This window comes from Pelecanus crispus, chromosome 3 (assembly GCF_030463565.1).
Source record: "Pelecanus crispus isolate bPelCri1 chromosome 3, bPelCri1.pri, whole genome shotgun sequence".
Classification (NCBI taxonomy): Eukaryota; Metazoa; Chordata; class Aves; order Pelecaniformes; family Pelecanidae; genus Pelecanus; species Pelecanus crispus.
In genome coordinates, this window is record NC_134645.1 from 6372724 (window position 1) to 6387361 (window position 14638).

The window sequence follows — 14638 nt, forward strand, 5'->3', positions numbered from 1 at the left end:
TCTGGTTTAAAAAAATGCCAAAACCAAACCTGTGTATTCAACTGTCATTTGTTTCATGTCTCACTCCAAAACAGCAGTTGCTGTATTTTTTTGCACTGATCCTTTTTGTTTTCTGTGCAGCCGACCAGGAAGAAGAAGCTCATCCAGAGTACAAATTTGGAAGTGACCTTACTGTAGATGATTACAGTCAAAAAGAATCTGTTGCCATCAGTGTCAAAAAGGTAGGATTACTTCTTATATATATTTCTTTGGAAGCTTTCTGTGGAGGTGGTTGTAAAAGACAGTCCGTTTTGTGGAAGCATCACAGCACATGTTGTCAGAAGAGTCAAACCCGAGGTCTTCACCGGATTCCTAACCTTTAGGTTCATGAGAAGACAGAATTTTGTAGCCGAAAACACTCTCTGCTTGTTCAGGTAGAGTACTTATTGAGGAAACAGACTCAGTATGTAGGCAAACAGTATACAAGTGGAGGATTTGATAAAAAATACTAATTAAAGGCAGCAAGCAGTTTCCTGCTCCTGCCTCTGATATTTTACTTTGCATCTCAGTTGCAGAGCCCTATATGAGGTGGAATGTCAGCTTCCTCGCTCGACAATGTTTTTTTGCAAGGCTGTGTCCTGTGTCTTCGTTACAGGGATTCCCTGGGTCATTTTTTATTGTTAACTCTTAGGGTAGATTCTCCCTTCCACCTACAGCAATGATGGCAAAACAAGATGGTCGTTCTCCAGTAGGGTGGTACGGCAGTGGGGCTGTACCAGAGACCCAGCTGGCAGACAGGTTAAGAGTCTCCTTTATTCCACTCATACCTGATTTAGTACAGTTTATCAGTCTGTGCTCAGTAACTTGAATATTACTTGACAGTAATTAGATACAGAATATTGGAATTCAAAACTAAGCCTGCTCTGGCACTGAAGGCGGTTTTGCTGCTTGCTACAGAAATAACCCCACATGTGAGTGCTAAGGTACCTTATCAGATCATGCTCCTCTCTCACTCAAGCATTTTGGCCACGTCTTCTCTCCTGCCTGGCTACCTTTGGATCTTACTCCAGATAGAAGTGTAGGTATGGAACATCTTTCATAGCACAGATTGCCCTTGGCAGTACGTCTCTAGCAGTATCACCAAGACATCAGACCTTCCTTCTTGGTATCTCTTCAAGTCAACATCTTTACTTCTTCTTTTATGAATCCTCCCGCTGAAGTATTGTTTAACTTATTTGCTCTAGGGCTGGTTTCACTCTATTTAGTCAGCTGGTCCTTAACTACCTGAGTGTTTTGGGTTTTGGTGTTTTGTTTTTTTTTTTTTTTTTTTTGATTAGTCACTCATCCTCAGCATATGCCCTTGGGTAACTTCTCTGCTTCTTTGCTGATTAGTGACTCGATCCTTTTTCTTTAGGAATGTACATTCAGTGCCAAGTCAACATTTATCTGTCAGAGATTCTCAGTAGTGGCAGCTTGTAATTGAAGACAGACAGCAGACTGTCCCATTGTAAATAACATCTTGAGATAGGCCTTTTCCAAATGTGGATATTTAAAGCACAGTTTACAGCAGTCTTAACCCTTAAGTTTTCAGAGCCTGGGCAGTTTGCATATCAAGATCAGATGATCTTTTGTGTTGTCTGGGTGTGTCATTCTTTCATTCTTCTCTGAAACTTCGTGTCCCCAGCATCTAGTGGTAACACTGGTTTGGGCTTAACGGTCTGGCCTCCTCCCTCCTATTCCCATTGCTCGCCAGCTGTTGAATTTCATATCTTCTGTAGCCGAATTTGAAAGAAACTGCACATTTTTTCAAATATAGGGGATAGATGAGCCACACAGGAAGGTGGAAAAGGGTATACTTTTTGCTAAAAGCATTAACTTTTTGAGGAATTTTTTTTTCTTACTGTGAGTGTTTCCTATTGCTTTTTCTTTGGGTAATGTATATATATTTTTTTCCCTTAGGCTGTTGAAGATTCTGAGCAAGAAAACAATAAAAAGGTGACACATAGGATGTTATGTAGTTTGTTTTATTGCTTTCTATATAACATACATATTACTTACCATGCATTCTTAGTGGTTTAACAATTTTATGCACCGTTTCACTGCACCTACAAAGTATTTTTGGAAGTTATTCTACCTCCTTTTCTCCTCTAGGGTTTCTTCTGTTGTACTTTTATACTGGGGTTAGGGCTGTCAGCAAACTGGGGGACAGACAGGAGTGCATGACTTCTGCCTCCTTAGAAGTGTCTGATCTCAGTCTCAAATGTGATGCACTGGGAAACAGCAGTTCTTTGAGTGGTGTTGAGATGTATCATCCCTGCTGCTTTTTTTCCACCACCCCCTCCCCCTCTTCCCTTACCCTGACTGCACTTTGTTTTCCTCTCTCTTTTTCCTCCTTTTGCTTTCCCTTGGGACTTCTGCATTTATCTTCTCCTGGGAATCCCTTCTCTAAGACTCTTCCCACCTCCTTCCACTCTTCTCCTTCCTTCTCTTCTCTTCTCTAACTAAACCTGCTCCTGTTCCTAACCACACTTTATTTCAGTCTGTGTTGTTTTCTAAGTGGGTTCTGCTTCTTTTCTAGAGGGGTGGGGAGGTGTAAACCACCTAGAGAGATCAACTTCCCCCATTGTTTCCTCTAGCCCCTGAAAGGGTCATTGGCTGTTGTAACCATTCCTTTGTTTCCCTAGGCTTTAAGAAACATCGCATCCTTACCCCTTTCTAATTCATAGTTTTAAAGTTGTGAACACTGCAAAGAGTATAGCCCATTTACTCTAAAAATTATGGGTCTGCAAGTAAGTAAGATAGAATCAGTGATGAGTATATTGTTTTAGAACATTGTCTTAGAGCTGGTGTGTCAGTAATGCAGTCATACAGGCATAGTCTGCAGGGTACTATTGCCTTGGCACTAAGGCGTACATAATCCCCTTTGACTTCCTTTTCACTGTGTTTCAGTACTTAGACATTTATGGATCAAGATAGTAAAATATGATGAGCAATTCTGAGCAGTCAGCAGGAGGCACATTGAAGGAGCCTGGTTTTTAGAAGATGGCTGGTCAGTTCTTCCTGAATTACTGGCCTTCCAAAAATGAAGACACTGAAAAAGACTAGTTCCTTTGAAGAAATTTGGCCTTAATTTGATCTAAACTCTATTAACAAATACTGACCTAGTAACAAAAAAATGCCTGTATTCTACTAATAAAGAGATGTACTATTTGGCATATTTAGGGAACAGATCTGTGAACCCTCAATATGTGGATTCCTGAAAAGCAGTTGGGCTGGTGATCAGCATTAAAATTTCATGGGCCACTGAAAGTTTAATTAATTCTAAAATGCACATAAAACCACATGCACCTGGACTCTTTCCGATAACTCAGCAATTCTATGCAGTCAGAAAATTACCTTCCTTGTGACTATAATCATCTTACCGTATCAAGGCATAAATTGTTTCACTTCACATGGAATTCATTTTTTGAAATATGTCTGCACTATATGGCAGGTAGAGCTACCTGCCCATAATACTAGCAAGTAGTTTCACATTTCCTTTCCTCTCCCATCTCCTGAGTAAATGAGTTGCAGTAGTGTAGGTACTGTGAACTGCATTGTTCTTCCATGCTTTAATGCTGTTAGACATGCTGAGACTTACTGCCTGAGAAAGGACTTCACAGTGCTTCCTGTTATTCACTGTTGCCTGATACAGTAATGGAGGAGAACTTTCTGGCAAACACAGGTTGCATTCTGAAAACAAAAAGCTGTACTGTAAGAATTTTTGAATGTACTTAGTACTTCCTTGCAGAAGTTCACTGTCAGCCTATGGTAGGTTAGATTTTTTTGGTAACTGGTTCACTAGTAGGAGAACAAGCAAAAATGTTTGTGGGAAAAATGCTGTGAACAGTAAACCTTGCGGAATTTGCTTAGATTGAGAGAGATCTTTCTTTTTCTTTCCTTTCTTTCAGTGAAGAGAATGTGTTTCAAACTAGTTTAGGGAAAGGAAAAAGTTGGACAGGTAGATCCACATCAGAAGCGCTTCCTATTATGGGTTTCTAGCAGATGAGATACTTGTAGAAAACTTTTGAAGTTCTGTTACAAATATAGCACATCTTCATGTGATGGATGGATTGATGATGGATGAATGATGGATTCAGATTTTTATCATTTTAAGTGGCCAGGAATATGAGCTTGGTACTGTGTCTCTTGTTGGTCTTGTGATATGCTTGTCCAATCAAGATTGTAATCTCTATAGTTTGGTCTGTTTTTATTAGTAAAGATTAGCAGTTGAACCTATTTGTGTTTTGAGGTTGAGAAAGTTCTACTCAGTACCAAGTATGCATTACTGCAGCACAGTTGCTATGAGAAAATCTATATTAAATTACAGTTCTTAGGAATTTATTTGACAATGATAGATCATTATCTCCCACCATGGTTCAGTCTGTTGTAATATTTATCTTTTATCCCAGAGTTATCCTACTAACATCATGTAATGTTTACCCACTGCTTAGGAGCTTTTCTATCATCAGTCCTCTTCCATGCATCCTGTAACATTGAGAGTGTTTGGTGCATATATCAGTAAGAAAATAAATCTTAATTTGTGACATTAGGTTTCCACTTTTCTTGTATTAATTTGCACTTTCTTTAACTTTCTGCAGATTTCGGTATAATTTTGTATCACATTTGAAAATTCCAGCAATAGCGTTTGCACACAGAAATAGTGATTATTCTTTTTAATGTGTTTTCAGGGTCTAGTAACTGTTGAAGACGAACAAGCGTGGATGGCATCTTACAAATATGTAGGTGCCACAACCAATATACATCCATATTTATCAACAATGGTCAACTATGCTCAACCTGTAAAATTTCAAGGTTTCGATGTAGCAGAAGGTAACATAAAAGGTTGAATGAAATAAAAGTATTTGTCTGCTTATTCTAGGTAGATTTTTAATCTCTACATTTCCTGAGTTTAGAAATGGCGTAAGACTTTTATAGTTCAATGACCCTCATCAGTATATTGTTAGATCTCTGTTTCCTTGAATGTAACGTTAGCATGTTATTCCATTGGTCATCCACATGGAGTCACTAAATTACTGGGAGAATATGAAGCTGTTGAGGTTGATTATATTCTATAAGCTTTTCCAACTAAACTGCTTTTTTTTAGTTCACCTTTTTGTAAAGTAAGGTGAGTGTGATCATCACAGTGGTCAGCAGTTAGCTGATGCTTTCATGTTGCCCACTAGACCATTTATCATGTTGTTTTGCCTTATCTAGCAACACAACACAGGCTCTGAATAACAATTTTGTCCTAAACAAAAAATGAAAGTTTGTTGATTTCTCAGGAAGTGAAAGAAAAAGGCAAGTCAGAAATATTATGAAATTTCTCTCCAGTATAATTTGATTCTATGAGTGACAGATAATGGGGAAACAGACCAGAATTTGCTATATCTTGCTATTACGTATAGTCCATGATTTTGAATTTGGATTCATCGTTACAGAAGTGTTGTAAAATGTCTTGTCTTTTCTTTCTAGAACGTAATATTCATCATAATATGTCCTCTTTCAATGAATCGGTCGGACTAGGGTATTTGAAGACCCATGCCATTGAGTTTGTGAAGTATCCTTTCACCTCCTTGGACCACTTCTCTACCAATGCTACAAATACACAAGTGTACCTTTCTAGATTTGCAGTGTTCCACATCTATAAAGGAAAAGGGAAAGTAGCTCCTAGGATGAGAAATAGTAAGATTAACGTAAGAAATATTGAAGATACCGGGATATGAACATACATTTCTACGATGTTTTTATTTACTTTTCCTTGATGAATTATACAGTTATAATAAACGACAAATGAGTCGGATATACCCAAAGGGAGGCCGAGTGGATTCCAGTAATTACATGCCTCAAATTTTCTGGAACGCTGGCTGCCAGATGGTCTCACTGAACTATCAGACCCCAGGTAGGCAGCAACGACCAGTGAACCTCAATCCTAAAGAATGGCTTGGGCAGTAACTCTCAAACAGATGCCATGGATTTGCTTCTGGCATTTTTTGAGGAAACAGACATATGGCTAAATAACACGGTGGGGTGGAATTACGGAAGCATAAGACAAGGAGCAATAAAAAATCCATACACAGAAGGAGAATTCGATCCCCTTTCATGGAAGCATAACAGAGTACTGTAACTTCTCACATAAATGATAATGTTTTATTAATAAAAAGTATTAATTACAGGCAAATCACTGTTTTCACAAAACACAGCTTTGGCACAGTTGGGTGCATGTCTCCAAAGTAAAGATGAAGGAGCGTACAAATTAAGATGGTAAAAAGTAACGACTATGTGCCAAATGCGTTTCTAGACCAGTTATTGTGAAGTGTTAGAGAATTGTGTTCTGCATCAGAGGATGGGGTCTGAGATCCCGACTTAGAGAATGATGCCAGGGAATGTAAATGCCTTTCCACAGCATAAACTGAGAGGAATGTATTGTTCCTGTTCAATGAAGGTGTGAGTATAACTAACAGGGTAGGGGTTTTTTGTTGTTTTAGTTTTGGGGGTTGTTTTAATTAATCTAGGAATGTCTTCAGTCATATATGTAACAGACCAACAGACCAGTTTTTCCATTTTCTTTTTCTAGCTGTGATAGTGCTTTTTGTGCTTTCCCCCCCATCCTACCCCCTCACCCCAAGTCATTTCTTTAGTACTGCGGACGCTCCTAATGATCATACCCTGAGCTCTGTCCCGCAAAGCTTTGCGCTGATTTCACTAGCTGTGGAGGCAAGAGAAAGCTGCGCTGGGGTACACTGCCTGTAGAGCGCTCCTCTGGACATGATTTGGAAGTTGGAGCAGTTATGCAAGCTTCAGCCTTCTCCCAGCACTGCCTCTGCCCACTGCATGTCATTCTCAACCCCTTTATATTACAAAATAAGAGTGTTAGTTGTAAAACGGGAAGGGAGCAACTTTCCTGTATTAGTCTTCTACGATCCAACTGTGCTGACAGGCTGAAGAATAATGGAGGAAATACAAGTTAAGGCCACCCAGTAAAGCAAATAATAACTAATGTGAGCATATGAGAATCTTGTATTTTGTGTAACAGAGAACATACAGAAAAGAATTTGTCCCTTTTGAAGTCAGAGTCTGTTGGGCAAGAGAATACCTGTGTTACCGCTAAACAAGGATGTTGTATTCTAGTGTAATTGGAAACCTGCAGGAGAACTATATTTTTTGCAAAGTTTGGGAGAGGGTTGGAGGGGAGGGGGGTTATTATGTGTTTGCTCTCTGTGCTTATATACAATTGCCATAACAGTACATTGAATAAAATTCAGATGCTTTAAATGTTGAAACTAGGCAATGCTGCTGTGATCTCTGTGGTTTCTTTTTCTCGTATTTTATTCAAGTAAGTCCGTAGCAAACCAGTGGGATATTCATTTCACCTTCTTTGAGACATTAGCACACAGATGGCTTCATCAGAGGTAGTTGTCTATGGTCATTGTAGAGAAATACACACTTCTAGGATGTCCCATCTAGTATGGCTGCCTTAGAATGAGATTATTGCACTGTTAGAAGTGCCTGTATCCCTCCATTACTCAAAACTATTCTAGATCACTAGCAGGAATGGAGACATCTATGCTGTAGATACCAAAAGTTAGATGATGGAAATCCCATCTCAGGCACTTAGCAAGACCGCAGTCTGATGCTTCTCTGCCTACGGGGAGGGTGTGTTTGAATCCAGGGAGAGGCTGTTTTCTAAGCACAGCGTAGATTTCAGGTTGATTGATAAAGCTGTTACTACTGTGAAGAAATCTGAAATTTTCCTGTTGCTTCCTTTCATTTCTTAGATGTGTGTGTTTTATATGCATTAAATTTAATTTTCATTGAAACTGATTATTCTGGACAAACAGTCTTATTTTCTTTTCTAAAAAGGGATTGTTCATGATCTGCATTATTCATAAGGAAAGATAGTAATTTTTTTCTCTCTTGACAGATTTAGCAATGCAGTTGAATCAAGGAAAATTTGAATATAATGGATCATGCGGGTGAGTGATATGATTTAAACTGTTGTCACTGTGTATCAGAATCCTTTACTATGGTTTTAATAAAATTTTGTCACTATTAATCATGTGTTACAAAAGAAAAATAGGATGCTAGGTGAAGAGTAGAAATTAGCAGCATTCAGGGAGAATAATCTCCTGCAAGGAGGTATTCTGATGACTATGCTTTTTAATTATGCCCAGTTTTTAAAGATGAGATAGGAGAGGCTTTGTGTGCAAATTATGAAGATGATCATGAATACCATACACAGTTATTTAAATACATCTTCAGCTTCTGTTCTCAATCCTTCTTTGAAGATACGTCGCAGAACAGAGATTCATTGCACAGTTCACAGAATTGCCAAATTTACTTGGACAAGTTGAGTCTTAATACATAGGGATCATTTTTTTAATCTGTGTACTTTAGTTGGAGAGCAGATTTCACAGAGAATACTGAAGTGTTTCAGCTCTCTTGTTCTTGCTCATGACTTTTGCATGAAAAAGGATGCTCAAGTGATGTTGATAGATTTTTCTCAAATGTTGAGTTTATACCTTAACAGGATAGGCTAATCATTAACATCGAGAGAAAGGAGAAGTTTAATGAATTATTGGAAATGACAGTCCAAAACCACATTAAAATCTGCAGACTCGTCCTGGGAAGAAACAAGTCTTTTACGAATGCAGATCTTATTCAGTAAGAAAATCTGAGTAGGTGAAGCTTGGTAAAATTCCTCATCTGAAGAATAGGCAACATAGTACTTTGCCGCTCTATGCCTTTATTTCAGTTGTGAACCCTTCAAACAGAGGCTTTGACAAAGGTGCAGACTCTGGTCATTTCAGTCAGAATAACAAAAATAGAAGAAAAACAAAGCTTTTTTTTTTTTTTTATGGCAGAGTATGATTCCTTTCTTGTCTGACCCACAAGCCTAGTAAAAGAGCACATGTTCACTTTTGCCGAATGCTCTAAAGGATGGGCATCATTGTCAACTAAATTACTTGATTCTTATGTCAGTCTTCTGGTATTACAGTAATATAGTGGTAATACATGGTAATACAGCAGTAATATTTTGATATGCATTATAAATGGATACTGTTTCAGTCACAGAAAACACACAGGGCAGTGAAAATAAAAAATTACATTTCCTTCTATCTGTACTCCTTCTTTCTCTGGTTTACAGTTTTCATGCTGGTGAAACAAGATGGAGTCACTCTAGTTTCAGCATTTTTTATTTCAGCAGGCCGGAAGCAGAGGCTAAGGATGTTTCTGATAGTTCCCTTCTGCCCATAACCTGCTTTTAATTAATAAAATATTATGAAATCGCACACATTTATAATTTAAGAAAAATGAGGAATATTACGTTCCTAAACAGAAGCCATGCTATAAAAAAACTGGAGAAAGCGTTGACATTCTTTCTATTGGAATTTTTCCAGCATTTTTAAATAATTTCTGAATTCTGTCTAGGCTTTTATAACATTGTGTACCAGTGATTCACTAGAGGGACTAAGGGTGGATAAAGAATAATCTTCAAGCAGCTGTTGTCTGTCAGGTCTGCAGAATTAGCAAGATGACTTCAGTTGCACATTTTCTTCCACCAGTGGAAGAGAACCCCTGTCATGTGTAGCACAGCATTTCTGTGATCAACTGCTATTTCATTTTGATGGCAGAATCCTTGGGTTTTGATTCATCAGAGCACGTATCAGCTTCATTGATATGTTGATCCAGTGTATAGTCCTCAGGGGTGTATTGTAAGTGTTATTATGGTAGTACCTTTCATGCTACTATAATTAACAATCTGTCAGCACTGACATTATCAGCTGTTTCCCCCAAGGTTTTATAACCGAGATGAAAAAATTAGCTTCAAGCTGAAATTTATTGTATGGGTCTTGACTCTATGGAACTGCTTCATTAAAAAAAAAAAAAAATATTGAATAAGCCCTCTGTATTTTTCCAACGTGTTAAAGAATTAAAACAAATGAAACCTTCTACTTTTTATTATATGATAACTTGCTGTATTTTTAAAATGTATTATTAAATTATTTTGAAATGTCCTTGATTATATTACATTTATTTTCATCTTGAAATCCAGGATTGATTTCCTCTCTCAGTAGCTGGTAATTCAGAATTAAGATTAACATTTATCTGTATTCTAGACAACCGTAATATTTCCTTTTACTTCCTCACCCTTGCAGCTAGAATGATAGTCTGTATTTTACAGTGCTGTAGGGAGAGTTAATTGTTTGAAGATAGAACATCCATTTCATTTGTATTTAATACAGTTTTAATTTGCACAGAAGAATAATTTTCTTCTTCTTTTTCTTGAAATAAGGTATCTACTTAAACCAGACTTCATGCGACGACCAGATCGAACATTTGACCCTTTCTCTGAAACTCCTGTAGATGGTGTAATTGCTGCAACATGTTCTGTACAGGTAAAACAGCAATAGACAAACTTCTGTCATCTTATCACATCCAAAATCACATTTAAATCTCAACAGAAATAGGATATCTACAGAAAATGTGTTTGGATTGTGTGGATTTCATCAAATTGTTTCCAAGTCTTTTTTTTTTTTTTTCTTTTTTTATTGCCGGCTAAGACATCTATGTTTACTTGATCTGAGTGCAACATGATAGAATTAGAAATGGTTTGTTATTACACATTATCACTGAATTTTAAACCCCCTTGTGCTCTTTTCAATTACATCAGCCCACACAAACGAATAAACGAGTGAAGTTCATTTCTGTGGACAGTATGAAATCATACAGACATCACTTGTCACCATAGAGCAATGAGGAATATGGGCACACATGGACAGGATATTTTCAAAATAAGTAGAGAAAAATGGTTCATGTGGTGGAGGTCCTTACTTTGGAGTTGTCTATGAGTAACAAAGTCCATAAATAAAACTTCTGTTGTAGTTCTAAAGCACGGTTAGGTATCACGTTTTGGAAGGAGGCTGACAACTATAAAACCAGTTTTGTGACACTCTTAGCTCAGATGCCCTATGTGCAGCTTAACAAAAGGCTTAAGCTTTCAGTAAACGCTTTCTGTGTGCAGCATGGACATTTCAAACTCTGTCCGATCAAGATTTCTTAACTAAGTTTCATTTGAACCTCCAGAAGAACAAAACCTTTTTATTAACGTTGTTTTTCTTTAATGTTAATGACAGTACAACCCCTCCAAGAAGGAAGTGGGATGTGGAGGAGGTGGTGAGAACATAAGTTCTAAGTATCACTAGAGATACCTCTTAGATCACGTATTTTGCCACTTGCTCTTGTTGTGTGACTAAAAGTGGTATAAAATTTCACACAAATTCTGTTATAAAGGAGTTGAGTGGACTGAAGCCAGTAATAGTACCCCTCAGCCACATAACTTTTCAGATTTGTTATCCAGAGTGTTCCCTGGAAGAACGCTAGATCATGAAAAGAAAAGGACTCGAAATGAGCTTAGGTCTGTGAAATTCTGTTTCATTTTTTTTCCTTCCCACCTTGATCATAGTAATGAAAACATTAGCTGTATTTTTAAGTAGTAGATCATCTTGATGGAATAAAAATGTTCCCTGGACTAATGGCCTGCTGTGGCTAGATTAATCTTGACTTGGAGTAAAATTGCAACAAATCTTCATATGCATAACAATATAGAGGAGTCATGTGGGGGTTTTTTTGTTCGCTTTTTAAGCATCCTACACTTCCCAGACACATAATATGGAGTTAGCCTGACTTGTGATTAGTTTAAAACCTTTACCTAAATGAAAGCAGAGCAAGAGCTTCCTTTCACTTCTTTGTAGTCAAGACATACAATAGATGACAGTGCTTCTGAACAGAAAGTTTAAAGTTGTGGAATAGCAGTGCCCACTCTGGTTGTTTCATTTGGTGTTTTTCAGTAATATAGTGAATGCATCTGTGAGACATCAGCTAATTGGGCTGACTGACTTACAGCTGTTAATACCATAGCACAATGAGCACAATCATTTCAACTTAAGGATATATTTAAGGTTTTATCACAAAAGCTTTTCTGAAGTAGTGCAATTTTAGCACTACATGTACCATATTCATATGATGAAATAAATGTATCTGTTCTGTATAAAGCATTTTTCAGATTGCTGTCAATAAAAAAAAAAACAAACAGTATTTCCAGTATGCATAAAATGCTGTGTACTTTGCATTGCTTTTCCTGACTGCTCTGTTATTATGTTGCAGGTAATATCTGGTCAGTTCTTATCAGACAAAAAAATCGGTACGTATGTAGAAGTGGATATGTATGGCTTACCCACGGACACGATACGTAAAGAATTTCGAACACGCATGGTGATGAACAATGGTCTGAACCCTGTTTACAATGAAGAATCATTTGTATTTCGAAAGGTAGGATATTTGGAAAGCACAGTTTGTGGTTGCCAGCCCTTTTGCATATGAGCATCCTTGCTCACTTGAGCCACCCCTTCCTGCTTCAGTCTGACTGCTCATGTGAATAAGTACTGCTCCCATGAAAAAGGGTTTGTAGGGTTCCTGTTTACTACAGTAAACAATCTAAAGCTGAAATAAGCTTTCAAGAGGTTGTTTGGGTTTTTTTTTTTTAATTTTGTTTTATTTTTCTAATGGATAACCTCTGTAGCTGTCACATGATTTTTTTTGTTTGTTTGTTTCTGTTTGGCTTTTCCCTCCCCTTTGCTTCCTCCTCCCACTTGGAGGTAGCCACCTCCTCCGTGGCCATGCCTGTGTTCAAGGTATGCAGTCTGCTCAGAATGAGCCCCCGCTGGTGGACACCATCATTCCTTGGAGATTTCTTCTTCCCTGCCCTGGCAGTGGCTGCTATCTTGCACTGTTCCTTCAGCCCAGAGGGCAGGTGAGATGCTGCATCCAAAGCTAAGGTCAATGTTATTACATGGAAAAGTTGGAAGGGTGCTGTGTTCCTCAGATGTGTTGCCAGCTCCCTCCTTCAGTAGTCCATGTGCATCATGTACCTTTTCCTTTTTTTTTTTTTTTTTTTTTTCCAATACAAAAGAAAAACAAACCTTTTTTTCTTGGTATGGGGGATTTAAAGAGAGAGATCAGTTGTCCGTGTTCAGTTTTTATCTCTCAGTCTTTATATATATGATACACATATATATATTTTTATTTTTATTTTTTTCTGTCGGCTGGAGTTTCATCCAGACTACATGTGTTAGCAGTGCCGTCTTTGATAACGTCTGTTTTGCTTACACCTGTTTTGTTGTCATGCAAAATTGTTGCTCTTTTATTCCAAAGTGACAGACTTTGCCGAGTTGTGATAACACTTCACACTTGGGTATATTACGCACATAATCTGTTTTCTTAACAGTATAACCAGTTTTTAGTAGAAATGTAGTTAATGCAAGAGGTTATTCTGGATTCAAATATATTCTGGAACAAATGTGACTTCAAGTGCTTTTCTCTGTATATTAGGAGGCACAGGGAAGATGCTTAGGTACAGTGACAGGCAATCATGCTGCCCATGGCTTGCTGGCCATATGGCCAGCATCTGCTGCTTTCTGATTTCTTAAATCAAAAGGCTCATAAACTACAGAGCGCACACAGCTTCAGTCTAAAAGGGGGGAACCTGTGTATCATGGCATGGGTACAGTGGCTGATGCCAACATTCCTTGGACTTTCTGCTCTACTCTGCAATGAGCAAGTACATGGTCGCACATTCTCTTGAAAAACTCATACTATAACTCAGCCAAGAGATTATTTTTCTTCATCTCAGGCCCTTATCATGTCAGGCTTAGCATTGTAATCAAGACGTACATTGATGACCAAGCAGATGAGTGGCACAAACACAGCAAGAACAATTCCTCTAGTTGGAGGAAATGAAGGCGAGGGGTGCACAGTGCTAAAATGTCGTGAGGGTGGAAGTGCCTACCAGGATACCATAGAACAAATTAATAGAGAGGGAACGATAAACTTAGTCCCCACTCCTGCTCCCTAGCAAATCTATATCTGAGCCCATCATGTAATGAAAGATGCGCTGATCTGTGGCCTGTAGACGAGAGATCTTACCGGCCCTATTTGGGTTACAGTGTTCTCCTCAAGCTGATGTTTAATCCTACACAGTTGCTCTCAGGTAATGTGTTTGATTGTTCTTCTGTCATGTTTTCTTGTTTTTATTTTAATTAAAATAAAGCTTCAGTCATTCTAACCCAAGTTCTGTGTTGTCACTCTGTTGTGTAAGGGGGGGGACGGGGTGAGTGCTGGTGGTAACCTGTGCTGGGAGTGCTAAGTTATAATCAAGTAGAGCAGCGTATCCGTGAATAGCTCAGGTGGGTTCAGAGAACAAAAGCATACTTTATTTTGTGCCCTCTAAGACTGAAAACGAAAGTGGCAGGGGGAAAGCGTAAGGGAGACAGCAGACAGTTTACTTAGGTCTCCCCTTTTGTCCCGTAAGCGTCGATGAATAGAGCCAGGTAGGGCAGGAGTGGGAAGACCCCAGCATACAGTCGAGGCAGGCTGGCGGAGAGGCTTCTCCTCCCTGCTCCGTGTACAGAGGCAGCACCTTTGTTCCAGGGAAGGCAGGGGACTGTTTTGGTCAGTCCAGACGGGGGCTGACAGATGCGGCTAGCTGGCAGCATCCCTGCCCACCATGCGTACCATGTACCCTTCATGTTGTGAGCACAGCGCAGCCGTGTCTGCTGGC

The 14638-nt window shown here is 38.6% G+C and overlaps 1 protein-coding gene across 5 annotated transcripts in view; it reads left to right on the forward strand.

Annotated features, from left to right (window-relative positions):
* PLCB4 (phospholipase C beta 4) overlaps positions 1 to 14638 on the forward strand; it is a 93334-nt gene that overhangs the window by 39195 nt on the left and 39501 nt on the right. For 2 of the 5 annotated variants that reach the window (XM_075707150.1, XM_075707153.1), the window contains exons 17-24: positions 121 to 221; positions 1939 to 1974; positions 4710 to 4851; positions 5494 to 5578; positions 5796 to 5920; positions 7943 to 7994; positions 10316 to 10418; positions 12187 to 12351. In XM_075707150.1, coding sequence (XP_075563265.1) covers positions 121 to 221; positions 1939 to 1974; positions 4710 to 4851; positions 5494 to 5578; positions 5796 to 5920; positions 7943 to 7994; positions 10316 to 10418; positions 12187 to 12351 — 809 coding nt within the window. Of the gene's footprint in view, positions 1 to 120; positions 222 to 255; positions 268 to 1938; positions 1975 to 4709; positions 4852 to 5493; positions 5579 to 5795; positions 5921 to 7942; positions 7995 to 10315; positions 10419 to 12186; positions 12352 to 14638 lie in introns of all 5 variants that reach the window. The other 3 variants (XM_075707152.1, XM_075707154.1, XM_075707151.1) reach the window with 2 other exon arrangements.